At 35.5% G+C, this 12,240-nt stretch overlaps 4 protein-coding genes across 4 annotated transcripts; 1 reads left to right on the plus strand and 3 right to left on the minus strand.

The window, feature by feature from the left end:
- Positions 1-1,937: 1,937 nt before the first annotated feature.
- PHYBLDRAFT_68876 (hypothetical protein) lies at positions 1,938-2,869 on the minus strand (the record flags this gene model as incomplete). Its single annotated transcript, XM_018442025.1, has 3 exons — positions 1,938-2,005; positions 2,217-2,461; positions 2,793-2,869. 3 exons carry the CDS (start codon positions 2,867-2,869, stop codon positions 1,938-1,940), a joined length of 390 nt encoding a protein of 129 aa, XP_018286369.1.
- Positions 2,870-3,960: 1,091 nt separating this feature from the next.
- Positions 3,961-4,769, minus strand: PHYBLDRAFT_173329 (hypothetical protein; the record flags this gene model as incomplete). Its single annotated transcript, XM_018437006.1, has 3 exons — positions 3,961-4,326; positions 4,379-4,611; positions 4,739-4,769. The coding sequence occupies 3 exons, from the start codon at positions 4,767-4,769 to the stop codon at positions 3,961-3,963; spliced, it is 630 nt and encodes a 209-aa protein (XP_018286370.1).
- A 432-nt stretch (positions 4,770-5,201) lies between these two features.
- On the minus strand, positions 5,202-6,580 carry PHYBLDRAFT_136386 (hypothetical protein; the record flags this gene model as incomplete). Its single annotated transcript, XM_018429782.1, has 5 exons — positions 5,202-5,489; positions 5,580-5,798; positions 5,899-5,966; positions 6,059-6,248; positions 6,395-6,580. The coding sequence occupies 5 exons, from the start codon at positions 6,578-6,580 to the stop codon at positions 5,394-5,396; spliced, it is 759 nt and encodes a 252-aa protein (XP_018286371.1). The 3' UTR covers positions 5,202-5,393.
- A 2,973-nt stretch (positions 6,581-9,553) lies between these two features.
- On the plus strand, positions 9,554-11,539 carry PHYBLDRAFT_173331 (hypothetical protein; the record flags this gene model as incomplete). Its single annotated transcript, XM_018437007.1, has 7 exons — positions 9,554-9,576; positions 9,695-9,772; positions 10,041-10,158; positions 10,220-10,256; positions 10,605-10,683; positions 11,165-11,277; positions 11,346-11,539. The coding sequence occupies 7 exons, from the start codon at positions 9,554-9,556 to the stop codon at positions 11,537-11,539; spliced, it is 642 nt and encodes a 213-aa protein (XP_018286372.1).
- Between the last annotated feature and the right edge of the window lie 701 nt (positions 11,540-12,240).

Here is a 12,240-nt window from a genome sequence, read left to right on the forward strand (position 1 = left end):
TTGGACGAATTAAAATAGTAGTTCAAAAGGTTTGCTTACTTATCTTAGATAAAATGAAAATAAAAATGGAATGAATATATTAAATAATTGCTAAATTTACCTGCAAGGGTGTATTAAAGAGTTATATCAATAACACAGAGTGATTATAATCATTCTGATGATGGAGGGCACTGGAACGGGGACAGGCAAGCGTCATTGTTTTTTGCGGCGTATAAGAAAATATCAAAAATGTCTTTTGCGGCCATCGCATCGTGATTCCAAATAACATTGCAAGCGCTTTCATTACACTACAATACTGAATGTACCCTTCGCTTCAGACCCCTTGTTGCTTTATTATCAATGTTTCTCTTCTTAAAAGAATTGCAGACTTGGCTTGTAAGGAACTCGACCACCATACAAACTAAAATGACATTATCTGCCAAGCATTTCTGTAAAGTCTTCAAGGTTGATTTGGTTGGTCTGGCTTTTTTCCCTCTCATACTCGATGAAAAGCTACCTTCTCCATAGGCGATGATGGTTTTTGAAAGCTTTATGGGAGTATCAAGCGGTAGTGGGGGATAGTATTGGTCACACTTTTATTTCTGCCTTGAAATTGGCGGTCGCGTCTTTATGATACTTTTCACTATCATAAGAAAGTAATCTAACAATTTCACTGATTGTTTTCTGTTTACTTCTGTAACACCTAAATTTCAACATTGTGGACCTATTCTGGTCAGTTAGATTTAGCAACACTTATACATACTACACACACAATAAGCTTTGATGATAATAGCTATAAATCGTGCCATACAAATGGATCCGCTGTCTGCATCCAGTAAGAAAATTTGGTATATTAGCAGTTTTTAGCGTTTCCAATCCGGTTATGGTCTTGTGAACGTCCTGGTGCTGATTTTGGTGCTGCTTACGGATATACGCAGCGTCATTGAATTCACATAAATGATAGTACCCGTCTTGGCTCAAAGTTTTCTAGCAGCCGGAAGGTTCTACAGATGTCAATACTGTTATTATCCCAGGGTCCACGGCCCAGACTTGCCATCCATCTTCGATTTCATTCCGAAAATCCGACGGCTTTTTTGGGAGCCATTAGAATTGTTTTTTCTTTGAGACTCGTGAGAACAGAAACGATATTAAATAACCATCAGAATGTACAACGTTTCTAATATTAATCGTTTAATTTTGAAATACTATTAAAAGGCATTATTAATGGGGGTACTCAGCCAGGTTGTTCGAACAAAATCTTATGTGAATCTTAGCCAATGATATTATTTTTTTAGTTGAGGACACCAAAAGACAAAAGTACAAAATTCGTACAAAATTCTTAGATTTTATAGCATATATAGAATAACCTTTTGCACATTCTGATTTATTCTTTGAACATATATGCGTCTAGACTTTCGAAGAAGCCAAGCGTTCTTTCCTTTGACTCAAGATCTGGCAATACATTGTCAACCTTGTGTATGTATTTATTGGCTTTAAGTGTTTTTTTTTCAAGCTCCTTCACGGCAGCTATCTGCTCCAACTTTATATTAACTTTCTTTTTAATTACTTCTAAAATATCTTTAATAAGCTTGTCTGTACTTGCTGATAAAGACTCTATCAGTGATTTTTTTGGTTTGCGATAAATTGACTGATTTTATGCGATTTCTTTAAAGTATCAATTGTTTGTTGCTTTATACTGTATTTTGACATGTAAGATGAAGAGAAAGAAGTATTATATTAATTTATTGATAATCTATTATATAATCTATTAAAGATAAAGATAAAAAAAATGTCGTGTTGCATATAAAAAAGTAACGATTCAGCCGGTCAGAGAGCCATACGTTTCTTGGTCAAAATTTGATAGACATTTGTTCGTCACTATTACAATTTTAGCCCAATAATATTGTTTTCTTAATTTAACAATTGTTCGAACAACTTGACTGAGTACCTCTAATGATTCACTCGAATGATTCACTCGAATGCTTTTCTGCCATTAGAAAGACTCTGTCTGGTTCTAAAGCTAATCCTGGAGAAATCGAAAAGTTTTTAATAAAAATTAGACAGCATTTCCTCACTCTTAGAGCCTTTAGGATGGTTTTCAATTTCAGCCTCTTTCTCTAGTCTCCAAAATGCTTGAACGTCAAGTTAAACCGATTTTCTTTTAAACGAATAAATAGGTAGAAGAGAAAAAAAGCGATGTCCACGTTTATCGGTATACTTGACAGGGCAAATAGTACCATTTTTTATCCTTGCCTTTACGGTGTTAACAAAGTTTGAAACTGTCGTCTTAAACGATTGAATCTTTTGGAGCTTCTTTCCGAATATCAGAGGTTGATTTCTGTTGATAGATATAAGGACTTGTTCTCGAAAAGAATTGAATTGATTTCTGTTTAACGACGCGGCAAAAAGGAAATTCTTTGAGTTTGCGATATACGTATGTTTTAGAAGCGACAGTTTCCGGTAGTTCTTCCGTGATAAGAGCCTTTTTTTTAAAAAAAAAAAACTTTTCTTTGAAGAAATTGAAGCCATTTGAAATACATAAGAGGCTGGGCATACAAGGTATTGGATTCAAAGTCTATTGGCTGATAGCGCGGACATAACCTATTTATGTTGCTGGTGATTTTCTTGAGAGCATACGTCTTTTCAATAGATGACGGTCATAGCGATTTTTTCTTTAGTTTTTAGCTGTAAATATAAGAAGCAAGAGACTTTTTTTTTGGTTCACCGTTAACCCAGCACAATAAAATTCAAATGACTTGCAGGCGAGGATTTCCAGAAAATAATGTATGCTTCTTTTCATCAGCAATATATACGTTCGATAATTACTCTTTAAAGTCTTCTTTTCTCTTGCTGAATTCTCAGATGAGTCATCTTCATGTTTGCGTTTCATATTTTTGTTATGAACTTTGAAAAGAAAGGATGAAGGACAACATTCCGCATTCTGATGAATTATGGTGATGCTCTCTTCAATTAAAATTCTGAGCTACTGATACATTTCTCTCTGGGTGGCAATGAGAGATTTGTAAGGCGTATTTGTAAGAGTTACTCGTTATGAACGGATTATTTTTCTCAAATAAACAGTACAGAAAAGTATTCTTAAGATATTAACTTATTAAAAATCTTGGTGCTTTTTTTTTATATATAACTTATGCTCAACTCTTTTAAAAAAAATGCGCCTTATTTTCTCGAATTGTGCGCCTTACAAATGTGTTTTACTGTATTTCACTGTAACTAAGAGCATACTGTAAAGATGTGTGAGGGACTTCAAAATACTTGCTATCTTTTGACCGGAATACTCACAGAAGTCAGCATAATAAATATGACAAATTATTGTAATATTATCACAAGCTTATTAAGTTAAGGATGAGCTTAGCCAGCTCTGGTTTCTTGCTTTTAATCGATACTGTGATTTTTTTCTTTATTGGTTCTTTACTCATTGTTCGATTATTAAAAAAAAACAAAGTAAAGATAAGTTTAGGTTATGAATTCCACATGTATTAAACCTAGTTTTTGTGCTGGGATTTATTAGTACGTGGCATAAAAATAATATTTATACGACCAATGCTGTTATATGATACTTTGATAGCTTACAATGAATTGTATAATGGTTTCGTATGCGACTTACAGTACATTGTAGCCTCGAATATTCTTTCCGAACTTTAAACTCTTCATTTGACAATTATCACAAGTTTTTGAGGTATTTTATTCATCTATTGTAACAGCAACAAGACCTCCATTTCTCTCCCATTTTTTCAAAGCCTTCCACATAATTCCTGCCACTCCACATCGGTTATTCTTTAGTCTCACAAGTCCTTCCCGGACATACCGTCCCAGAGATATTTAATTGGCTCTTTGGTTCTTCTTCTTCATACCATGTAAGGTTTCCACTTATTTAACCTTTTTTTTCACTTTGCTGGCTTGTTGACTTTAGAGTTTGTGGCTTTCTTCATCTCTTCTTGTTATACTTGGAGACTCCGCCTATCAAAATATCAACTTTTTTTTTCTAGTGTTCTCTGGGACCTTGGTATATAAAAAGCGGGTATTTAGCAGCTTTACTGCAATAAGAAGCATACAACATGTCCAAGTGAGTTGAATTATTTGTACGTAATCAATAAGTGTTGTGTGAGAGACCGTTTTGTCGGATGATATATAATTTTCAATAGTTTCAATTCCATTTTGCTTTTTCTGCCAAAGTCGATCTGCTTGATATCTTGTCAATCCAGTCATGTAGTAGTATTCATGATTTTTGTACCGTAGCAAACCATATGTTTTGTTATACACCTTCTCTGCAGCAATGATAGCAGCATTTCCTCCAGGGTCGATAAAGACGGGTTTATAGTTGTTGGACTTCATTGAACTCAGAATCCGACAGTTCAAGTTGCATAATATTGCTTCTTACTGCGATTGGGTTTGGTTTCATCTTATAGGATATCCAATCGATGGATAATCCGTCTGATCTTATTAAATTTCCAAACATGATTCGATTGTTGCCATTTGGCTCAAGGCTACAACTAATGCCATTCACCAGCGTACGAGGGAATTGAATCGAGGGAATTGACAAACTTTCTAAAATAAGGACTCTAACTACAAAAAAGGATGTACTAAACAGCCATACTTTATAAATCTCATTTTCTATAGCCAAAATGAAGCAAATCATTAACAAAAAAAATAAAAATGGGCAAGGTATTTTAGTAAACAAATAAAGAAACAGATGCTGAGTAACAGGGATATTATATGACTTTATTCAATTCCCTCGTACGCTGGTGAATGACATAAAACAAAAGGTGCATGGCTATAAACAATACAGGATTATTTGAATGTATTACTACCTTTTAGCTTTAAAAGAACCATCTACGTTTTCTTCAAACTTCCTTTTGTTAAAAGTTGATATTCGCTTTTCGATAATCGAACTTTTAACCGTGTCAGAATAAAAGCCAAATGGAAAGAAGTGTCCATTAATATCAAAATGTGGCTATTAATTTATACTCTATTGTGATAGATTCATGCTTAATGGATTTGAATATTTGTGCAGAAGTAATAATACATAACTCATAGGCCAAGCCACTTTCCAAAGGCCTGATAAAATCCAACAAGTAGCAAAAACTACAACTCAATAACTATATCTTAAGCAGTTTGTTTCTTGAAATATTAAGCTTTCAGACACCTTTACCTATGATTATTTAATTTATCTTCGTCTAAATTTTATTCTTGTTTTTTTTTTTGAAAAAAAAACTTTGCAGATTGAGTTTTATTCAATTTTTGCTGTAGTAGTTAATAAAGTAGCGTAAGATATTCTATATGGATTTTGGATTTTGGCCTTAAAAGCAACAGTGAGCTTTGAAAGACTATTTTCTTGGCAGGCTACTCCCTTTCACAATCATAGTATATTTATTTACTTGATTATTATTATAATATTAGTTTTCACGACTCAATTGCTCCATATCCTTCTCAGAGTACCCAAGCAAGGTGAGAACATATTTGAGACTTTTCTGGTTAATTCTTGCACGAGCCTATAATATAACATAAATTAAATTAAATTAAGTAAAGTCAAATTTTGAATTTTGAATTTTGAATTTGTTGTTTCAATTTCATAATCTTACTTGTTCTTGAACACGAGGTTTGGCATTAAAGGCAATTCCAAGACCAGCAGTGTTTAACATTGGAAGATCATTGGCACCATCACCGACAGCGACAACCTGGTTTAATGTGATACCTTCTGCCTGAGCAATGACATCGAGTAGCTCTGCTTTACGGATACCATCCACAATTGGACCAGTTGTTTCACCGGTCAAAGTGAGACCATCAGAAGAAACCATCAACTTTCAAAACAAAAAGAATAAAAATAAAATAAGTATATATGTACACACATTGTGGGTCTTTCTTTTTGTGTGTGTGTGTATATATATATAATATTAATACCTGGTTGGCAAACGCATAGTCTAATCCAAGCTCGGCCTTGACATAGAGTGCTAAAGGCATAAAACCACCTAAATAAACCGTCAATTTAGTTTTTTTTGTTTATAATGATATCTTAGATATATAATTATATAAAAGAAGATTATAATAATAATCATTTTACCGCTAATAACGGCTAATTTGAATCCAAGTCGCTTCAAAGCACGGCACAAGAAACGTGCTCCCTCGGTAAACGTGAGGTTTTGTTTAACAGTCTCGAGCACACTGACACTTGTCCCGTTCAATAATGTCACGCGTCGACGCAAAGACTCCTTGAAGTCAATTTCGCCATTCATGGCAGCTTCAGTAATTGCCTATTGATCAACGAATTGAAATATATAATATTAAAGTACAAATATGGTCAGAATATCGGTATGATTATGATTATTGTTTTTAATAACAATAAACGTGTAATTGGCCTTATTTGTCATGTCATTATCACAAAATTAGGTTTACTTACGGCCACCTGATCTACAACACCAGCATATTTTGCAATTTCATCAATAACTTCTTGGCAAATCAAGGTCGAGTCCATATCGAACACAACCAGACGCTTGTTCTTGCGGAATACATCATCTGGCTGGAGGGCCACATCTGTACCGTGACTGGCCGAGAGCTCGATGAGTTCAGTACGGAGGATATCCATGTCTACAGACTTTGGAACACTGAGACGTACATCAGCACATGACAATTTATTGTCATCGAGATTCAAACGGGCCAATTTCTCGACTGATATACGATGCTTTAACAGCAGCTTTGTCCAGTCCTTTAGGAAAGTAGATTCTAATCCGTGTTGGTTGAGGATACTGGCCGAATACTTGATACGATCTGAATAAGGGGCTTCTTCAAGTGAAGGGGGTAAGAAGGCGACAGCAGTGGTGGTAGTAGCAGTTGTGGTGGTCGTAGTCGTAGTGGTGGGATTGTTTGAGATCGACTGATGTTTAGTTGCAGGTTCTGTGGCCTGAGTATCTGGGATATCGAACGTGAGGGTGGCATCCCACTTGTGGGCAGCTTCGGCAAGATCCCTGAATACGGTGACATTGTCCGACTTGAGGGTTATCAGTACACCGAATGTAACGTTGTGATAGAGACGCGAGAGCATAAAATCATCAATGGTGCACGGGTGGCGTGCCAGACACTCAAGCACGGCGGCTATAATGTCAGTTCCGTGAGGGCCGGAGAGAGACACAAGCACCTTTTGATTAGGGCCTAGTAAGGCAGGAGGGAGAGCATTTGAGGGTGTGAGTTTGTATGGCGATCTGCTACGGGCCATGATTGGAGAGGTGATGCTAGATGGTGCTAGGACAGCAGCGTGTGCGTCATGGTTAATTGAGCTGAGGATTGTTTGCTTGAGATTAGTCAATTGCTCGGCTTTTACGAATGAGAGCTGGGAAACGCGATGGAGATAGGGCTCAGAAAGAGAGAGACCTGAGTGACGATCGTTTTTCTTGAGGATCTTTGTGATTCCGGTATAGTTTAGAAAGACGAATCGTTCGAGTGTGAGGATCTTTTGGAGAAGAGTCATGTCATGGGGAGTTGGGCTTGTTGTGAGTCGCTTGGACTCTGATTCAAAGAATGAGTTGACCTTTGCAACCTGTACATCGAGTTGTTCGATAAATGCTGCCTCGACCTTTTGGAGTTGGCCTAGACGGTTAAAGACGACTTTTGAAAACGGTTGCTGGGTTTGTTCGTAAGAGTCAATTTTGATAGAGTGTGCATAGACTGTTGCCTTTAACAGTGTCTTGAGAGAATTGTAATCAAGGCAATTTGTGGCATAGTTTTCGGGCAAGTGTTCCTTGCGTTCCTGAAGGTATTTTCCAAACTTCATTTTCTTTTCTTTCTTGTTCTTTTCGTTTGACTTTTTATTTATATATATATATATATATTATTTGTTTATTTAATTTACTTTAAGAAAAAAAGAAAAAGAGAGAAATGTCAACAGTGAACAGTGAACAGTAACACTGGCGACAAAGAGTAATAAAGATGTATATATATATATAAAATATTTTATTATACGTTGTATTATATATTATATTGTATTATATTGTATTGTATATATAAGGTTGATTTTTGACAGGGATTATCATTTATGACTCAGACCATCCATCTCTAAATAAAAAAAAAATTATGGCAGAAAGTTGTGCTATTCCTATGTTTTTTTTTTTTTGTTTCTTGTGTTTTTTTGGCAGGTTGATTTGGTATCCAAGTGTTTTAATATGACCATTCAGAGAACTTTAATAAATATATCGATTCCACCAAGCTAGTGTTCATATCTCTTTCTTTCCTCTCTTGTAACTCTATCTTTCTCAATTTTCAGTTTCAAATGCCGCGCACTGTGTGCGTAGGCAGTATCAATAAATACAAAAAAAAAAAAAAAACTTTAATAAATCTGAGCCTGTCACAGCTCCATACAAAAAAACAAAAAAATCAAGATGACCATATTAACGATGTGATTTCACCAGTTGGTATCGAAGCCTGCTTCGTCAATATACACTCAGACACGATAAAACAGCGTCACTTCCCCTGACACCATCCTTCTGACCACACCTTATTTACTTTCCTTTTTCATAACATTTTTCTTATAACCAAATCACTCATATTAAGAATCTCTTAAGAAGTCCTTCAACTAACCGTGAGCTATAGGATTTGGAGCCTAATAGTATTATTTTTGGCTCTATAATACAAGTATTGCCCTACAACTCTGACTAAGAACTACCCGGAAATTTCTGGAACGGCAATCAAGAACACCATTGAATGTTGGGAAGAAATTGGTATCGCGGATACCAAAAGACCAGATCCTTAGAGACCAAAAACAAAATGTTTAAAGATATCAGACTTTGATGATAGGCATAACTCTTGAAAGTTACGTCTTGTACTTTAGGAGTTTTGCGGCTAATGGTCATAATCTGTAGACCATGGTGCATATGTCAGCTGGTCGACCAAGTACCTCAATCCATTGTATCCATAATTAAATAAGAAACATGAATATGTTTATTTCTCAAAAAGATACTGTTGTAAATCTTAGTTCATTCGGATATGATAACGTAAGGTTTGGTACAGAGGAATGAACACCATTACCAATAAATTGTTCATGATGTGCATCTACGGATGGATATCGAGAGTTCAATTCGATCCCATTAACCAACAGCGTTTCGTTTTGATTTACAAGGATTGATCCAACCAATAATTGCGACAATGCCAAGGATAGGTAAGGCTTCGAGCGCCAAGCCGTATTTAGCAATATTAAGGAGGTTTGTGCAATTTTGTTTTACCAATATCTTTTCCAATGTACTAATATGGACAGAAATGTCTTACCAATTTTCTAAAGTTTCATTTTGGGGAACCTTACGGACAGCCTGGCAGGACAGCCTGGACAGCGTGTACCCTTAGTTTAGGAGGACAGTATTTCTTGGTGATGGCGACATTTTTATTTTACCGGAACACAAATTGTGACTTTTTTTCCGGCATGAAATAACTCTATCTGGCTCCTAAGGATACAGAATATTTAAATAAAGACATTCTTTTGTACTTTTCAGAAAAAGAGCGGATGGGGATTACTTACCAGCTGGTGCTGTCGAGCTCTGGAAATATTTAGGGGAAAGAAAGACAAAGATATGATATGCGTAAGCAGGTCAATAAATAGTAAGATATCAAACAAGATTGTGTCACAATCTAATGACAACAGCTCCTTATAATCCTTTGCATAACTGCCTTTTGGTATAGTGTATTTGCGATTAATGAATATATTGGGGGTACTCAGCCAGATTGATCGATCAAATTCTTGTGTGAATCTTGGCCAATGGTATCAATTTGTAGTTGAGGACACCAAAAGACAAAAGTACAAAATTCGTACAAAATTCATAGATTTTTATAGCATTTATAGAATAATCTTTGCACATTCTGATTTCTTCTTTGAACCTGTAGGCATCTAGACTCTCGAAGAAATCAAGTGCTCTTTCCCTTTACTCAACATCTGGCAATACATTGTCAACCTTGTGTATGTATTTATTGGCTTTAAGTGTTTGTTTAAGCTCCTTCGCGGCAGTCATCTGCTCCAACTTTATATTAACTTCCTTTTTGATTACTTCTAAAATATCTTAAATAAGTTCGTCTGCACTTGCTGATAAAGACTCTACCAGTGTTTTTTTTCACGATAAATTCCCTGCTTTTATGCGATTTCTTCAAGGCATCAATTGCTTGTTGCTTTGTACTATATTTTGGCATGTAAGATGGAGAGAAAGAAGTATTATATGACTGTTGGCAATAAATTCTATAATTTATTAAGGAGAAAGATAAAAACAGTATCGTATTGCATATAAAAAGTAAGGATTAGGTTAATCAGAGAGCCGTACGTTTTTCGATCAAAATTTGATCGAAATTTGATCTTTCAAAAAGACGATCAAATTTTTATCGTCGCTATTACAATTTTAGTCCAATAATATCGCGTTCTGAATTCAAAATTTGATCGATCAATCTGGCTGAGTACCCCCATTGTATTTCTTTGAGGGCACACCATTTTGCCCTGAAGGATTAGAGAAAGACGCCGGTCTCCGGACAAGTAGTCAGAATTGATTAGTCCGGTCAGATAAAAATACCGTACCCCACCAGGAAACGTGGTTACCGTAAGATTGCTGCAAAGTCTGACCCTGACCCAAAAAAAATATGTGTAGCCATTAAACTCCTTATTGTGAGTGATATCGCATACTTTCAGGCCATCCTGGCCGTCCAGGCTGTCCTGCCAGGCTGTCTGTAAGGTTTCCCTTCATATTCATATTGGGATTGACGTCACGGTCGGGAAATGTAATGGAGTTAAACTAACGAACATTGATTCGTATTAATGGTTAAGTTATCAGAGAATAATGCTTGGTCAAACAATTGACATAAACTATATTATTAATAGCAGAATCTGTAATAAAGTGCGTAATATATATATATAATTCAAATAATTAATTAGATTTTAAAGAATGACATAGAAGAAGTCATGTTAATATAAGATTTACATCCTTAAAAGTATATTTTTAACATATTTTAGTTCTACATCTTCCTTTGAATATCTCGTTAGCTTAACAGCTTAAAATAATGGAAGATTATTGGCTAAAAGTGCTTTGGAAAAGGTGTCCTTTTTACAAAATCTTTTTTGGAAGTATGAAACAAACTATTCTTTTTTAGGCAAAACATTTCCTTTTTAGTTTTGTTATAAATTTTTCACAAACCTCCCTATTCAAAGTAGAAATACAGAGTGGACATCAATGCTTTGGAACCGTGTTCTAGGGGCATGCTGCTTGATGCACATCATGAGTGGAGGATATTCGGTTCTACAATCAAATTTCCTCCAAGATCCAAGTAATACGGCTTTCTTTTAATATTGCAACTGTCAACTCCTGATGGTCTCACATTGATTATCGGTTCAGGCACCTGTAATTCCCTTATCACCTCCACCTTTATCTTGACGCAATCCCAAAATACCGGGTTATTTCTTGGTGTTGGCTCAATCGCAGCTGGGATTATGCGGTGTTTGACAATCTGGAGACTTTCAGATCAAGAGTTGGTGGCATCTACATCTACATCATTATTACCCTTATCCAATCAGCCACCAAAAGAATAAAATCAGCCGATTGATTTATTCCCTTTAATATATTGTTCTTGCTACTAGCATTTATTTTTGTTGCATTTCGCTTCTCGTTGAACGTGACGGCATAAGGATAGATTTTTGCAATGCTGACACTGTCTTGAGACAATGTTTCTTTTTAAAAGCTTGAAGATATGCTTCATGATGATTTTTGACTGAGACAATGGATGTTCTCAACCAAGCCAAGTCAGATAATTATGCATTTAATGGCTAGATAGAATGTGGATTACTTACGAACATAAAAAAGGGGGTGGGGGGGTTATGGTACATAGTTTCAGACAAGTATCGTTTGCAGTCCAAGATGTCTTGTGGTATGAAATCAGCAAGGAAGTAGAGAATACCGGTTCTTTGATATGTGTGTGTGCGTGTGTGTGTGCGTGTGTGTGTGCTCATGCTTGAAATTTATTTGACAGCTTGACTGTCCAAACTATCAATTGAACATTAAAATCTACACCCAAAAGGGATTTCTTTAGGCGAAAACAATTTGTACTCCTCTTATTGTGCAAGCATCTCAGACAGTTTACTGTTGGTGATTGCTAGGGCTGGAGTCATTATTATTATTATTATTATTATAATTGAGTCACTTTTTTAAGAGAGAAGAAAAAGGTATTGTGCCTTATTTATCTCCACTGAAAAATGAGTTTATTCAATAAAAAATAATTTAGATCAAAAAATTT

The sequence above is a fragment of the Phycomyces blakesleeanus genome (genome assembly GCF_001638985.1).
Source record: "Phycomyces blakesleeanus NRRL 1555(-) unplaced genomic scaffold PHYBLscaffold_25, whole genome shotgun sequence".
Lineage (NCBI taxonomy): Eukaryota > Fungi > Mucoromycota > Mucoromycetes > Mucorales > Phycomycetaceae > Phycomyces > Phycomyces blakesleeanus.